Source organism: Poecilia reticulata, chromosome 12, assembly GCF_904066995.2.
Source record: "Poecilia reticulata chromosome 12, P_reticulata-male-v2, whole genome shotgun sequence".
Classification (NCBI taxonomy): Eukaryota; Metazoa; Chordata; class Actinopteri; order Cyprinodontiformes; family Poeciliidae; genus Poecilia; species Poecilia reticulata.
Genome location: NC_088841.1, coordinates 23,054,901 through 23,071,449, shown reverse-complemented (window position 1 = coordinate 23,071,449; position 16,549 = coordinate 23,054,901). Strand labels below are relative to the sequence as shown.

The following is a 16,549-nucleotide window of genomic DNA, read 5'->3' as shown; positions in this document are numbered from 1 at the left end:
CTGAAACACTGAGTGCCTTTAAATCTCAACTTAAAACCCACCTGTTTAGAGTTGCTTATGGCTAAATTAGGGTTAGAGTGCGGGTTTTGATGTCTTCCATGTTTTTATGTCTTTAATGTTTTTAATTTCTTCTTCTTTCTTTTCGACGTTTTAATGATGTAATGTTTTTTGTTTTTTTTGTTTTTTTTTATTTTTATTTTGTTTTTTGTATTTTTTTTAAATCTCTCTCTTTCTCACTGATTATTTTTGTTTTTATTTTAATTATGTAAAGCACTTTGAAATGCCTTGCTGCTCAAATGTGCTATACAAATAAAATTTGATTGATTGATTGATCCCAAAGGTGAAATACGGTAGTGGCAGCATCATGTGAAGGTGCTGTGATGCAAGAGGGACTGGTGAAGAACCAACCTGAAACTTCGAAATGGACCCTAATTAAAGCTGGAAAAAGCATTGAATCACATTAGTTGTTGCCATAAAATATCTCAATCTCACAAAGCTGCTTGGATTTAATATTTGGTAAGAATTGTCAGGCATTAACATTTTGCACATGGATCCAGTTGGAAGGTTTCAAGCTAAACTCAATGAACAAAAACAACCTGTAGTGGCTGACAAGCTAAAAATCTATAGAATCAATAATTGATTATTGTAATTTTCTGCTATGGTAGCTGAAAATTAAATATAAATCCTCATCAGAGAGTTAATTAATGGTGTTTTCGCACCTGATTGTCCAGTAGAGTCGGTTTGATTGGACACCAAAGTTGCAACATTTGTTACATTTCAGCTGGTGTCAAATGAACCAAACCCCTTGAAAAAGCTGTTCCCCTCCTCGCCTGTAGGGGCGCTGCACCAAGAACCTCTGAAGAATGTACAGAACTTCCTTCTTCACATATGTAAACAAAAATGGAGTGCCATCAGATTTTGGATTTTGTCTTTGGTAAAGAATGACTCATTTTTTTATGCTAGTGCTAGTTAGCATGATTGTTTTGGTTGAAATTACCCATAATGCCCTGCGTTGTAGTTGGCTTCCTGACTTTGGAGCCGTTTCTGGTCCCCTTGGCGTTCACTATGTATTCATACCACACCAGACTTCACTTCAACAGAACCGAGACCAGAGTTCAGTTTTTTGGTCCAATTTTGCGTTCACACCGCCCCAGACGAACTGGACTTTCTAGATAAACAAATTGGGGTTCAATTAAAGTGATTAAACTTTAAACCCTTGCTTTTTAACTAAGCGTGTGAACTCACCCTTAGTTAAAAAGCAGTTTTTGGACTCTCTGGGTTCACCAGTGTGTGCTAACAAGGTGGCTAACTAGCCTGTCCCAGTTACACCAGTCCTATCAATGGGAATGGTCCAAAACTACAGAAAACTATAAGAAGAAGCTTATAGAAAGACAAAAAAAACCTTGACCAAAGTCAAATACAAATGTAAACTTGTGATTTTTTAAAAATATCTCTAAAAATTGAATAAGGAAACGCAACCTGACATAAAACAAGACAAACTCAGCCTGACTCACTGTAAGAAAAGGTGTGTGTGTATAATTATGCCTCATCAGCTGGATCTTTATGGAAGGCAGACCTGCACACTTTGCTGCTGATGGATAACGGCGACGTCAGATCGGACATAATGCAGCCGTGGCGTTTACAGAACATTATCGGACTGACCTGAAAGCCCAGCTGGGTCTTTAGACAGAGCACTTTGGCTCTGGAGTGAATCTGATCCACACCAACATGAGAAGAAGCAAGTTGGAGTAAATCAGAAACAAGTTTCAGAACATGGGTAAAACGACTAAAGATAAACTACTTTTTTAACTCCAGCTGTATAATCTCACTATTATTTTACATCAAAGCTTTTGTTTGAAACATCCTGGTATTTCAAAGAAGAACAAACAGGCCCACAGCATCACAGATCCTCCACTGTACTCAATAGTCAGCCTGAGTTGTAATCCACATATTCACCTTTGGTTTTTATTTGTTTTTTGCCAAACCCATCTGGAGTGTTTGCTACATTTCCAGTTAAAGTCCCAGTAATGGTTACCCAACTCCACACATTCACCTTGGCGATAAGAGCTCCACCATCCATCAATCTGTGAAATAATGCAGTTACAAAGGAATGCAAGTGCAACGCATTAGTAATTTCCAAAATAACTTATTGTGACATTAATAAACTAGTGCATTTATTCTAGACATTGAGAGGCACATTCATCAGGGTTTCATGGAAACATCTGCATTTTCTTTTCTAACTGTATAATTTGTTGCAATTTTTGGTAACAAATTTGAGGTTGCAATGCAAATCGAGAGATAAATAACCCAATAATTTAATCTTTTAACTAAGTTTTATGCATATGTATTAGACAATAGTGTAATATTCTTATTACTATAATAACAATAATAAGTACTGCTATAAGCTTACACATGATTATTACTAAATTTTTTAAAGTTTTAAAGAAAATTTTATTTGTTGTTTTCTTTATTCTGGATATTTAGAAATCCAGTACTAGTGTTAAATGTTAATTAGAAATTAAAGTTTGAGAGTGTCCTTGCATTATCATCACCCTATTAATTGGAAATAATCCCCAAAATCAATATTATTGTTTGCTGTGTTTAAAGAAAAGCAGCAAATTTTCCGTTTCTCAGTTGATCAAAGTTATTTTCAGTAATAAGAACAGGATTTGGGTCACTTTCTTTCAAAACGTCAGCTATATTTAGTTGAGTTTAATAAAGTCAATCAAAGCTGATTTGGTCGCCTTTTCAGCAAATGTTACTGGATAAACCTTTTGTGTTGTACTTTCCACTTTCCACTGTAAGAAAACTACAAATCAAAAGTCTCGATATGCTACGGGTCAGATTTGCATCATTTTTGAACTGTAGCTGGAGGCCGCAAAAAAATTAGTCCAAGTGCCACAAATGGCCCCCGGACCGCACTTTGAACACCCCTGAGATAAAGACAGCAGCCCTTGTTATTGTTACAGGAGAATCCCACACGGATTACTAACATACAATGGACTCGTTGTTCTCCGCTACACTTACTTGCTTACTTTTTCTCCCGCTTGAATACAATGCCGCAACATTTACACACAGAAACCCTGACCGTTTACCGTCAAATGCGGTAAAAATAAGATTTTTAAACGCGTGGACACCTGTTGTTGGTCGTGTTTTTTTTTTTTTTTTTGCATCACCTTCTTCTTAAGAGTTTACAAGCAGCAGCCATGAGGAAGCAGCATGTCAGAGCAAGCAGGATGTGGCTCAGGATGGCAGAAGTAACCCAAAACAATCACGCAGCCTGCGGCGGGTTGTCGTGTCTCATTGAGGGGGGGAAACGGCAGCACCGCAGCAATGCGTGATGTCCACCCGCCGACAACTAAAACGTCAAATAAACGCCTCGTGAATTTTTAATCACAGTGGGAAAAGTTTAAGCTACATCCAAACCCCGAACCAGGCGGAGGAAAGAGAGAGGACCCGCTGACACAGACATGTTAAAAACCTTCTTCCTGTCTCTTGCTACAAAACGAACCCGTTACCTTTGTACTGCAGAGGGCTGCCGGTTCGGATTTTCACAGTTCCGCTAATGGACTCCCCCGGACCGTAAACCACCTTGTTGTTGGCAAAAGTGATGTCAAATTCCTGTAGCTTTCCCATAGCTCCGCTCCGGTACTCCCCTGTTCCGCGTCTGACTGAGGCGCCGCGCCGCCGCCGCTCCACTCTCACCTGCTGCCGCCGCGAGCCCACCTCCCCTCCCGCCATGGCAACCAGTGACGTCACCGCGCCCGCTAACAACGCATGCTAATTTTTACCAATATTTTCCTTAAAACTTCAAACTTACTGAAGCACAGTCCCGTTCATGTAACTTAAACTGTTTTGAAAAGTTATAATAATAAAAGATACTCAATAAATCAAATATTTACACACATAAAACAGCATTTTGGCAGCAAAAAGGTGATTCCTAGCGTGCTAACAGCTAAAAGTGTAGCATGGTAAAGTTGGTACCAAAAACATCGAAGTCTCTATAATAAAGATAAATCGCACAAAAGGGGCTACCGGTATATTGAAATGGATTGCTTTTTATTGAAGCTGCTACTGCTAAATTATGTTAAAATTTTACCAAATTTTTACTCAAGTAAAAGTAAAAAGTAGCCAACCAAGAAATCACTCAAGGAAAAAAAGTATTTGGTAAACTGAATTACTGATCAATTATACATTATTAAATATTTAGTGTGGACATTTTTATATTTTACAGACAAAAATAATAATCCATATAAATAAAAAAAATAACAAAATCAGGCAAAATAATTTTTTTCCAAATCAGTTCTTTCAAGAGTCTTACTGCTATCAATCAACCCTGTGAACACCCTCCTAAATTTGATGATTTCATTTTCAAATACTAAAGCACAGGTGTCAAACTCCAGTCCTGGAGGGGCCACTGCCCTGCAACTTTTAGATGTGCCTCTGCTGCACCACACCTGAATAGAATAATTAGGTCATTAGCAAGGCTCTGGAGAACTGATCTACACAAGAAGGAGGTAATTAAGCCATTTGACTCCAGTGTTTTGTAGCTGTGGCACATCTAAAAACTGCAGGACAGCGGCTCTTGAGGACTGGAGTTTGACACCCCTGCACTAAAGTAACCATTTAATTTAGTTTGCTTAATTAAATTGTCAATACTCATAACTGCAACAATCAAAAAATATTACCACAAAAACTCAAGTCTATTTTTCCGTGTCTGAAGGCTTCCTGTCTCTGATTATACTTCCTGCCTTCAGAGATGAAAACTCAAGCAAGCTAAATCCATGAGAACGTGGTGTTTGTTATCCACTAATCTAATCTTAGGAATCATTTTAATTGCCATGGGACTTTTTTATGTTTACTTACTGAAAACATTTCCCTGAAACAGATTGAGTAGCAAATTGTGTTGATGCAGTGAGGCTACCAATGAGGTAAAATGTTAGCATTCCCATTCATCACGCTGACGTGGATCAATGATCAAGATTAGATTACCTCATTCATTCATTCAGTTTCTGAAAACTCGATACCAAAAGTTTTCTTTTCTATGTTTTGATGCTTTTCACTGTGAAACATTCCTGTTTATGGTAACAGGAACAGGAGCTGTTTTGGCTCTTTCCAGGTAAAACTGACTGATTTATTGGTCCATTTAGTGGTAATTAGTGGGCTGTAGTTATGAGAAAATCCAACACCGCCATCTAGTGTACAACTGAAGGAATTGAATAGTGCTACACAAGTAATTTTCTCACTGGAAACCTTTTCCAAATCAAACTTAAAGTTTAAAGTCCAGACACGTTAAGTTTTTTGGGTTTTTTTTTTAGTATTGCCCATTATTTAGCTCCATACATCTCCAATCGTGTCTCACCAGTTTGTTTACTGGCTAAAAAGCACTGGAATTTTATTTGTAAAGGTAATGTAACATATATATATTTTTAAATGTTTATTAACGTTCAAGTTGAGCTCTGAACTTTGATTCTTTTATTTACTTTTATTATATTGTGTGAGATGAAGCATGCAGTTAGTTTTCTTCCCTGTACTCCAGATCATTTGGAGTATCAATCACTGGGAAAACAACTTCAAACTTGTTATGGATTCTTATTTGTTTTGTACAAAGAGACACAGAAACAAAATAATAATCCCTTCACTTTTAATCCACTTCAGACAGGAAAACATAAAGTTTAACATACGGACACTTATTTTGTGATAGTGATACAAACACAAACATCTAATTCAAGCTCTTCTTCTATGATTACGTTTACATTTAAACAAAGATGGCCGCTCACAGGCCCAGACGGATTGTGAGGTAAAGACACCTGAAGAGACACTAAAACAACAATAAATCAATCTAATTCTGTTTACATTTCTACTCTCTCATGTGTTTGTTTCTCATTGTGTCCATTCAAATCCACTTTGCAGCTCATTTGATTTGCATCTTTGTTTTCAGATCCTCTTTATGAATCATTTGTTTTAGTTATTTTTGCACACTTCATGTTTTGCTAGTGCCTTTGTTTTCTTATTCTGTAGACTCTGTTGGATTTTTGTGCATTTTTGCCACCATTAAGTTTTTTCATCGCGTTTGGATGAAATTTGTTACCGTTTTATATCCATTATATGCCTCTTTTTCACTGTTGTCGTCTGTTTGGGGTCAGGTTAAACATATTTAGTGTTCTTTTGACTGACAGAACTTTCTATATTCTCAGCTTTTAGTTTTTTTCAGAATTTATCATAATAAAATTCAATTAATTTTAATGGTATTTTATGTAATAAATCAATATTAAAAGCCTTATCTAAAAAAAAAAAAAGCCCAGCAACCTAAAATTAAGCAAATAAAATATTTTTTTTCAAAATGGATATTTATTATAGATCCAAACCTAGAAAGAGATTTTTACAAAGGCGTATTACGGTCGATGTATTTTAAAAAACAAACAAGAAAAGGAGTACATTTTCGTAAACGTTCTTTAAAAAAAAAAAAAACGGAGGAAACTTTTCAGTTTGAAAAGTTGAAAATTTGCTAGAAAAAATTCAGATTTTCTGAGATTACTCAGAAATTACTGTGAAATTCTGAGAAATTACTCTCAGAATTTTTTGTTTTGGAAACATACTCCTCCTTTTTTCTTTTTTCTAATACAAGATCGTAGACTTTTCATGTCTGCTGTACTTAAAGCATCTACTTTTCTGTTTCTTTTTGACTAAATTAAACATAGTTATTTTCAGTAATAAGAACAGGATTTGGGTAATTTTTTTTTCAAAACTTTTGCTATATTTAGTCAAGTTCAATAAATTAAGTTAGGAATGCACCGATACAAAAGTTTGGGCCGATATGGATATCTGATATCAATATTTCTTTTATGGTTGATAACTGGTAGTATTTACATTTCACTTTTGTTCCGACACCTTTGAAAAAAAAAAACTCTCAACCAGAAACAGATAAAAATAAATATTGGTCGTTTATTAATTAGACCGATACCAATATGTAAAAAAAAATGACTGACATCGGCCGATACTGATGTTGATGTCGCTGTTTCGTGCATTCCTAAATTAAATTAAAGATAATTTGGTCGCCTTTCCAGTAAAAGTCTCTAAGTTATAAAACAGAAACACTTTTTGTTTTACTTTACATTTTCCATTGTAATAAAATTATTTCCTTAATCCTTTTACTCTTATTACAAATTAAAAGTCTCCGTCTGCATCTATCAGCCAAATTTCTATCATTTTTTAAATGCAAATGCCCCCAAACCGCACTTTGAACACCCATAAGTCAAAAAACAATCATATTTGTCTCCCTTCACTCAGCAGTGTGAACGCAACCTAAGCTAACTCCTCCTTCTTGCTCCCCTCTTCCGTTGGATCGAGGAGGCAGGTTTGAGCGATCGCCATGGTAACGGCGTAGGGATCACAGTTCGCTGCAGGGCGGCGGTCCTCGAAGTAGCCCCGCTTGTCCTTGCCCACCTGCCGCGGGATGCGGATGCTGGCGCCGCGGTTGGCCACGCCGGCGGAGAAGTCGTTGATGCTGGAGGTTTCATGCAGACCCGTGAGGCGCCGCATGTTGTCCTTTCCGCCGTGCGGATCGTACACCTCGATGTGCCGCTTGTGCTTTTTGCCCAGCTTCTCAATGGCCTGCTCAATGTACCTGTCAGGAGAGGGAGAGAAGAAAGAGCTCGACTCATTTTTAAGTTGAAATGTTGAAAAGTTGAAATGTTTGCGCTTTTGAAAGGGGTTCATGCTAATGAAATAAAAATTCAGCATAGATCTAAAGTAATAACCTACTTTAAGCACATTTAAGTAAAAAAAAAAGTCTTGTGAAATAATCTGCCAATGGAACTAGAACTGGGTTGCTAGGTGACAGGTTGGGGTTGCTAGGTGATGCGCAGGGCTTGGCTGGGGTTGCTAGGTAACAGCTCAGTGGAATAATCTACCAATGGAACAAGTCCTTTTTCATCAATATTAAGGAATTATTGACGGAAACGATCTCCTATTTCTTGCTGAAAATCTATCTGGAAGTTAGATTTGTCTAATTGTAAGTACTAAGATATTTGCACTAGAAACTAGACTAAAAATTGTTTTTAAGATTTTGTGTTTTTACAGTGAACCATCAGGAGCAGATTAAAACACAGCATTTCCTAACTAAAAATTCTATGTTTATTGCTCTTTGTAAGCAAATATACAACTTTAATCATTTCCAAACCCCACATGAACCCATTTTTGTTACTATGAAGGGATATTTTGCTTTATGATGAAGCAAATAAAAATCATGTATTTATAAATATCTCCTCACTGCAGTCCTTCTTCTTCCCTCATCTGCTGGGTGCTGATGTTGGTGTGGCAGCCTGCGCCGTTCCAGTTGCCTGTCATCGGTTTGGGGTCCAGGGTGGCGACGACCCCGAAGTCTTCACACACACGATGCAGCAGGAAACGCGCCACCCAAAGATGGTCGCCCATCTCAATGCCTTCACAGGGACCCACCTGGAACTCCCACTGGGCAGAGAAACAGCCATGTTACAGCAGGAGGGTACAAAACAGTGAAAGTAGTGTCAGGCCAAAAAAGACCAAAAACCTAAAATCTATTATTGTACATTCAAAACCTGAAGGGGATTTTTAGAATGGTATGCAGATTGGAAAAACAAAACAAAAAGTTTTTTTCCACAAATTCAGAAATGTTCTGGGGAAAAAATTATAAATTTGGAGTTTGAAAAGTTAGAAATTTGCTAGAATTCTTTTTTAAATTTAAGTATTAGTCTCAAAATTTCTAGAAAAAATGTCAAAAACTTTTGTGAATTTGAACAGCTAAAAATTTGCTAGAAAAAAAGCACATTTTGAGATTAATCTAGAAAAATGTCAAAAACGTTCACATTTTGGGATTTTTAAAGAGTTTGAAAACTTTATTGTAGATTTCTGAGCTTAATCTCAAAATTTCAGGGTTTTTGAGGTGGAAACTTTTCCCTCCTTTTTTCCTTTTTTCTTTTGCACCGTCATAAATTTTGCACATTTTCAGTTTGGGCTCGACTAAAAAAATTTATTTTCAGAAACAAGAACAGGATTTGGGTCGCTTTCTTTTAAAATGTTTTCAATATGTTGTCAAGTTTAATAAATTAAACCTGATGTGGGGACATCAAAGCCACCTTTTCAGTAAAAGTGTCTTGGTAAACCTGGCTGGTTAATAGAAACAGAAACATGTTTTGTTGTTCTTTATATTTTCCACATATTACTGATATAAGAAAATTATATCAGTAATAATTTCACCCTTACTACAAATTAAAAGTCTCCATCTACATCAGTTGGTATCATTTTTTAATTGTAGCCGGGGACCGCACAAAATCAATCCAAGGGCCACAAATGGCCCACATGCTGCACTTTGGACACCCCTGAGTTAAAGGAACCAACTCGATAATTCAGTTTGGTTGTTTCCACAGGCTGCTGATCTACCTGAGACGGCATGACTTCAGCGTTGGTGCCGTAGATCTGGATGCCGGCGTAGAGGCAGGCTTTGTAGTGACACTCCACCACGTCCCGTCCGTACGCGTGGTTCGCTCCGACGCTGCAGTAATACGGGCCTTAAGGTGGAGGAAAACAAAATCTCTAAAACTAAAGTGGCTCAAAATGGGAGGAAATCTGTGTGAGGTTGATTTTTTTCCTTCCCTGTAACATCAGGAATGTTGGAAAGTTTGTTTGTTTAACCGTAGAAAATGATGAGGTACCTGCTTTGATCGTTTCATTTTAGACAGATGTGAATGTGAAACAAAACTGATTCACTGGTTCCAGAGTTGGGTAGTAACTAGTTTCATTTACTTGAGTAACTTTTTTGAAAAACATTAATTTTAGGAGTATTTTTACTACGCTATAGTTTGGGTGATTTTATTTTAAAATGTTTCTACTCTTACTTGAGTAACATCTTAAGATTTTGTCCCCACTGAAAGACAAACAATAAATGTTTTAACCAAAAATCCACCAGACTCAGACACACAACCTGCAGTCTTTGTTAAAGTTTCTGAAGTTTTTTACTAAAAGAAACTGATTTGGGAAAATTTTATTTTGCCTGATTTTGTTATTTATATGAATTATCATCATTTTGGTCTTAAAATAAAAAAAAAATAAAAAAATCCACTTAACTTTGTATTTTGGTCTGTCAGTCAGTTTATGTAATTTTTAAATATTTAATGATTGATAATTTGATCAGTTAGCACCTGAATAGACGTTTTACCAAATACTTCTTACTTTTACTTAACCCTCCACTCACTTCTGTTAAATATGTTAATTTTAAGCTATTCTTTGTTCTTCAACATAAAAGAAGAATTTCGACTTTATAATTTACTCTAACGATAAAATAAACACATTTTAACCTAAAATATTATTAAAATCCCAGTAAAATACATGCAATATTTTTCCCTGCAGCTCTCTGCAGCGCTGCTTCACCTTGTGGTGGTGGGAACCCGTTTGGAGGCCAGCTGAACGGATGTCCATCCACCCCCAGCAGGGTGTATTCCTGCTCCATGCCGAACCACAAGCAGTGCTCCTTCACCTGCTGCATCACTTGGTTGCAGCTGTGGCGATGGTTGGTTTCTGGAGGAGAAGGAACCGAATGAAACGCAGCCCAACTCGTTTCTCCAAATGTAAGTGGAGGTGGACGTACCGGCAGGAAGGCGGTTGTATTTGAGGACCTCACAGAGGACGAGTTTGTTGGGGTCAAGGGTGAAGGGATCCCTGAACATGCGGACTGGGATGAGGTACATGTCACTGTTGGAGCCTTCGGACTGGTAGGTGCTCGACCCATCGAAGTTCCACTCTGGGATTTCTGATGAGGAGAGGAGAAAAGCGTTACGCCCCCATCACCCTGCTGAAGGGCAAAAAGCTGCTAGCTAACGATGACTAGCATTGGTTTTAGCTGTTGTCAACATAACGCGCTAAATCTTAAATGTACACCTGGTATATAAAAGTGCTCTGTACTAATTGCCAACATCAAGATAACAAGGTCAAGAAAAAGTTTTAATTAAGAGAAGAAAAAAAATTGTGAGGGAGAGGGAAGCAGTTCAGCTATGCTAGCTTGATTATGACAACCTTAACATGTAGATGTGCTGTGGAATTCTGTTTAATGTCAGCTAAAAAATAAAATAAGCTGACCTGAACACCAACTCTGACAGATCATCAATAGAGCAGGTATTTAAATGAGCTAATATACTGCCACTGTGTTAGCCTAGCTAACAGCATTGGGAGCTAATCTACCACAGCGATCACTTATTAATAAACCCAAAATAAACATCCAGCCTGAAAACATAAAACTGTAACGCACTGAATGTTCTTTGTGTGGGAAATTTTTGAGTGTTTTTTGGTGTTGAATCCTGAAACATAAAGTGGCGTTGTTGTCGGTTGCTATGGCAACGGGTCTGCGAGTAGCGTAGCCGACACAGAGAGAGAGAAAAAAAGTGGTTTTCAGTTATTGTTCAAAGGTTTTCTGCATTATTTTCCCTTCGCTGTGGCACAGTGAACTGAATCAATAATCCCTACACCTCCAAGCTTCATCTAGTTTTTCTACCGCGGCAATCAAATCAAAACTGCTTCGATATGATTGATAAAATAATATCAAACTGTTATCCTGACGGCTACAAGGCCACATAAAATAAAAAACTATGGCGGGCTGGATTTGGCCCCCAGGCCTCGAGTTTGACACAAGTAGTGAAGCGTAAACACAAGGCTGGATTTGTAACATTCTCCACGGCGTTGATGTCACGGGAAAAGATAAAATCTTACTATCTCATGTTCTGATCAACTGAGAAAGAAAAGAGACGGAATGCTTTAGAAAGAATGTGTTCAGATTTACTGAAAAGAAAATATGAATCGGCTTCCCGTCATGTCATAAAAGACGTGAGCTGCATTTCCACAGACTGAAAGTAAAGCTGTCTGACAGGCGTGGCGGAAAATGGAGAAAAGATTCTCTTGTTTTATTAAGACGGATGCCGAGTTTCTGTTTTCTTAACCTAAGATCAGATATAATCCAACTTCTTAGGTATGCTGGGAAATTTTAGGGTAATTTTAGAAATGCATATAATATTTGACAAATATATGTATTGAATTTTTTTACACTATCAAATTAGATAAACAAATTAAAGTTAAAAAAAGTCAAATTATATACTGTAGATTATTTTTTTAAATTAAAACTTAAAAAATGTAAATATAATTATGAATTTCATAATATTTGTAATAAATTTAATAATTTAATTTTTGTTTTGTTTTTCCAGCCCTTATTTAACATACTTGCTTTTCTTAAAGAGGGAGTTTTATTAATAAAACGACTATGTTTACCTTCTATGCTGGTTGGTTCTGAGTCCAGGGTCCTGGTCTTGTTGCGCAGCCCCTCTCCGGTGCCGTCCACCCAGATGTAGGTGACCTGGCACTTCCCGCCCTGACCCAGGTTCATGTACTGCTGCCGGACCGCCTTGTTGAGCAGTGAGCTGCTGGACACCGACGCCATGGTTTCCTGCATCCACAAACGTTTCACCAAAATTTTTTTACATCAATTCCTCCAATCTGCTTCTTCATTTATTTATTTTTATTAGCGTACATAATATGGCTCCTGAGCCTCATCACGCTGCACTGATTGTTTTGTTTTAGGGCCAATAACACAAATTCAGGCGATTTATGGTAAAACACAAAACATTTAACCGTAAACGGAGCCAAATGTAGTAGATTAAGTTTAAAATCAATAATTGTACATTTTCCACAAAAACTGTAAATGTATTTTATGAGACTGATAGTGTAATAAATTAACACAGAACAAGATGCAAGAATCCAGTCCACATAAACACATGGATAATAATAATTTTCATCAAATTTAATTGATCACAAACATATTTTTGCTTCCACTTCACTGACAAACCCATCCAAATATTTAAATAGAAATATTCTTATTTTTTTAGGTGTATTTACAAGTAACTAAGCATAAAATTCAGCCAATTTGTGTCATTATAACCAAAAATGTTTGACAAATTGTTATAAAATGGTGCATATTTCTACAGAACAATTATATTTTATGAAAATATAAATTAAAAAATCTGAAAAGTGTGGTGTGCATTTGTATTCAACTTCATACAACCACATTTAGCTGCTGTTATGGTTTCTCCTGAAGATAATTAGATTTTATTCAGAGGAGTTAAAAGCAACTTTTGTAAGGCATAAATCTAAATAAACTGTTTTACAGGGGGAATAATTAAACTTCCTCCTAATATTCAAAAGAAAACTGTTAATTTGCATTAAATCTGTCAGATCTTTATAATTAGCTTTCAGTTTTGAGCCTGCAAGGCTTCCTTGTCATCATTTTTAGCAGTTTCTCTCAGGTCAAAAGAAACGTATAAATAAAAGATTACCTTCAACACAAATCTGTGCGAGAAAAGTTTAGATGTTGAAATAAAAAGCAGCCAGTTTTGTTTTCTCTGAGTTTGAAACTGATTTTCTGTCTCAGAAGTTTAACTGAACAGGATTAAAAGCCACAGACAGCGAACACCAGCCTGTGGGCTCTAATATAAATCAGTGTCATCAGCATGTGAACATTTCCAATATATTACAAAATCAGGACAAACCCAACATTACGTTCATATATTGTGAAATTTATGTCTATGTTTCTCTTTTCCTCCAACTATTTACTAACTATTGAACTACATATTCAATAAAATTCCCAATTTTGCCTCTAAATCAAAGGTTCAAACCAAAAATTAAGAGATTATTAATCCACCAGTAACCCTATTGAGCAGGAGTTTGGTTTCTAAGTTACATTTATTTTAAAACATTTGCTCTTACGGTACGGCAGATGGTTTCAGCTGTAGTCTCTGCTGTACTTGTCGATCCAGAGAGTGTTGAGTCTGATCAGATCAAACCTGTTTGTGGCATTTAAACTTCCTGCAGGATGGCATTTCAGAGGTTCTCGGCAGGTGGAGGAGGAGTTACAGGCATTTCAATGACTGCCAATGAACCCTTTTGATTGTTCTTTGAAAAACAAAATCACTCGGCGGAAAAACAAAATTATCTGATGCAACAAAAAAACATACCTGTAATTCTGACTCCTACAAGCTGGAAAAGCAAACAAAAAAAATTAAACTGATATCAGCCAAGTTAACCCATAAGAACAGCGGAGGAGACGATAAAACCCAGGAGAGATGAAAACGAGCACCAAACCTGTGGGGCCTTCTGCTGATGCAGAGCGACTGCTGTTTGCTGAGCTGAGAGTCTCGCAGCTCACTGAACACAATTAGAGCGCAGAAGCTGCTGGACGTTCAGTTTTCGTCAGATTAGCTGTGAAGAGAGACGAGGCGGACAGAAATTCAGCGACTCAGTTAGAAAAACGGCTGAAGTCACGAGACGGCGAAAGGGTGGCGGTGCAGAAGGAAGAACCACATCAACGTGAAGTAATCGGCACCACTCAACATGGACATTACGATTGATAACAGGGTGAATTTACTGTAAAATGTCTCAAAATTATGCATTCAAACACAAATATATACACACATTTATCAATATATTTTAATAAAAACATATTCTAATTGGTCAAAACTGAGCTGCTTTCTCATTGACGCAAGAACAATGAGGTGCCCTTGGATGGCCCAAGAGAGGTTAGGCAAGTCTTCTGGAGCCATTTAGAAACTCAAGCATCACCAGATTGTTAACGTGTCACCATGATCTGGAACAAGAGCCAAACTCTATCTATCACTGTTAGATGAAAGGGAGCTGGTTGGTAAGAAGGGGAGTCCACCAAGCACCACCAAAACAAAAAAGAAGTGTCCCTTCCTCCAAAACGGACACCTTCAACCTGGACTGGCAAGATAACCAACAACCCAAGAACATCAACCCACCTGTTACACCTGGTGGTGACCTTAGCATGCTGTTGAGCTGTTAGACTACACAAAGTTGATGAAATAATTAAGAATTGACACAAGTATAGAGGTCCTCCGACAACTACAGTTATTAACGCAGACTAATGCGTTACCCTTGACATTTTTTGTGTCATTTTTGCCTTATAAACCAACACTGAGGCAAAGACGGCGGGCAAAAAAGATTCTCTAACTAGTCCTACGTTAGGTCTATAAGGTTATCAGCGGGAAATAATGGAGAACTCAACAATAACACCCTAGAGGGAAAAGGAGGGACACAAAAGTCTGGTTGGGTGTGAAAGCTGTGGGATGCACTTTGCACGTACAAAATGTGACTTAAATAATACCCGCTTGTAAAAATTTGCCTTCAGGAAAATAAACAGTAGTATGAAACAGTGTTTAAATGCCAATATAGCAGTTAGCGCAGTCTGTTTTCATGCTGCCGTAGAGCTGCCGTTGGAGTCTACACGTATAAAATCAGCATATCTACCTTTATTTATTGATCTGGAAATGATTAGATGTTTAGCATTATTTTAATTTAACCGAGTTGTGAGTCGTGAGTTGGACTCATTTCCAGTAACAGTTGTTCTTAATGTTGCCCTTTGTCACTGATTCTGTTCATAACCTCCATTGACAGAATTTCTAGGTGCACATCCTGCCCCAAGTAGAAGAGCTTAAGTATCTCAAGGTCTTGTTCACAAAGGAGTGAAAAATGAAACCGAAGATCGATACTGACCGTCATGGTGAAAAGAGACCTGAGCTCCCCTCAACGATCAAGAGATCTGGGTATTGACCAAAAAAACTTGATAGAAGTGGCCAAAATGAGTTTCCTCTGCAGGGTGTCTGGGCTCTAAGGGAGAAGCTCAATCAGAGGAAGACAGTGACATGACACCGTCCGGGCATCAAGCCTGGGAGGTTCCTGGGTTGTTTCTCAATTTTTATCCAAGAAGTCAGAGAGGCAATGCTTCGACAATATTGAGATTTTCTAAAGTCAGCATTCCCAAACAGGTATTTCAACTATCAACAAGACCTTTTAATAGGATCTTGGGCAGGGATTTCAGCGATTTAAGATGATCTCAACTCTGCAAAGAAGAGCAAGACAATGGTGGCTCAGGAGATATGAGCTCGTCCGGTAAACAGTTGGTTGCTTCATCTGTCTCAGTTGTTGTGTCGTTAGACATGACCCGGTTTGCCTGTTCCAGGACAGCACAACGTAGCTCACTACCATCAGTGTGTGAAAGTGTTAACGTATGGGGGAATTATTGAATGAAGTGTTTAGGGTTCTCTGCAAAAGATACAAGTACAGGCCTTTTACCAAGAGGGTTTATTATTAAGGACAGGAACATGTTATTGGCTAAAAAATTTTACTTTTGCTAGACGCAACTAACTAAGACACTACAGCACATGAAGAATGAAATTCTGTTTTCCTTGGAGAGAGAGAATATGGGTGTATCCACACCTGATTAGGATTTTCGAATGATCTGGTTTGATTGGAGACCAAAATGTGGTCCACTTTCACACAGCACTGTGTCAAATGGACCAGGCCTTTGAAAGACATGCTCACCTCCTCACCTGTGAACCACTGAAGCAAACACAAAAACTTTAAAAGGAAGATACTGAGCGCAACTAACTTCTTCACAAAATGTAAAAAAAAAAAAAAAAATCTCTTTTGACACTAGTAAAAGATCAGAAAAGGCACT

The 16,549-nt window shown here is 37.5% G+C and overlaps 2 protein-coding genes across 7 annotated transcripts in view; both read right to left on the bottom strand.

The window, feature by feature from the left end:
• arrdc1b (arrestin domain containing 1b) overlaps positions 1–3,757 on the bottom strand; it is a 38,609-nt gene extending 34,852 nt beyond the window's left edge. The window contains exon 1 of the mRNA XM_008424643.3: positions 3,519–3,757. Within this exon, the coding sequence (XP_008422865.2) occupies positions 3,519–3,741 (223 nt within the window). The 5' untranslated portion in view covers positions 3,742–3,757. The remainder of the gene's footprint in view (positions 1–3,518) is intronic.
• A 1,870-nt stretch (positions 3,758–5,627) lies between these two features.
• Positions 5,628–16,549, bottom strand: part of LOC103473960 (glutamine synthetase-like) — a 40,054-nt gene continuing 29,132 nt past the window's right edge. The window contains exons 4-11 of one of the 6 annotated variants that reach the window (XM_081613131.1): positions 14,158–14,274; positions 14,031–14,052; positions 12,292–12,466; positions 10,625–10,786; positions 10,408–10,554; positions 9,421–9,548; positions 8,273–8,472; positions 5,628–7,627 (exon numbers count right to left, since the gene is read on the bottom strand). In XM_081613131.1, coding sequence (XP_081469257.1) covers positions 7,306–7,627; positions 8,273–8,472; positions 9,421–9,548; positions 10,408–10,554; positions 10,625–10,786; positions 12,292–12,460 — 1,128 coding nt within the window. In that variant the 5' untranslated portion in view covers positions 12,461–12,466; positions 14,031–14,052; positions 14,158–14,274 and the 3' untranslated portion in view covers positions 5,628–7,305. The other 5 variants (XM_081613132.1, XM_081613135.1, XM_081613134.1 and 2 more) reach the window with 5 other exon arrangements.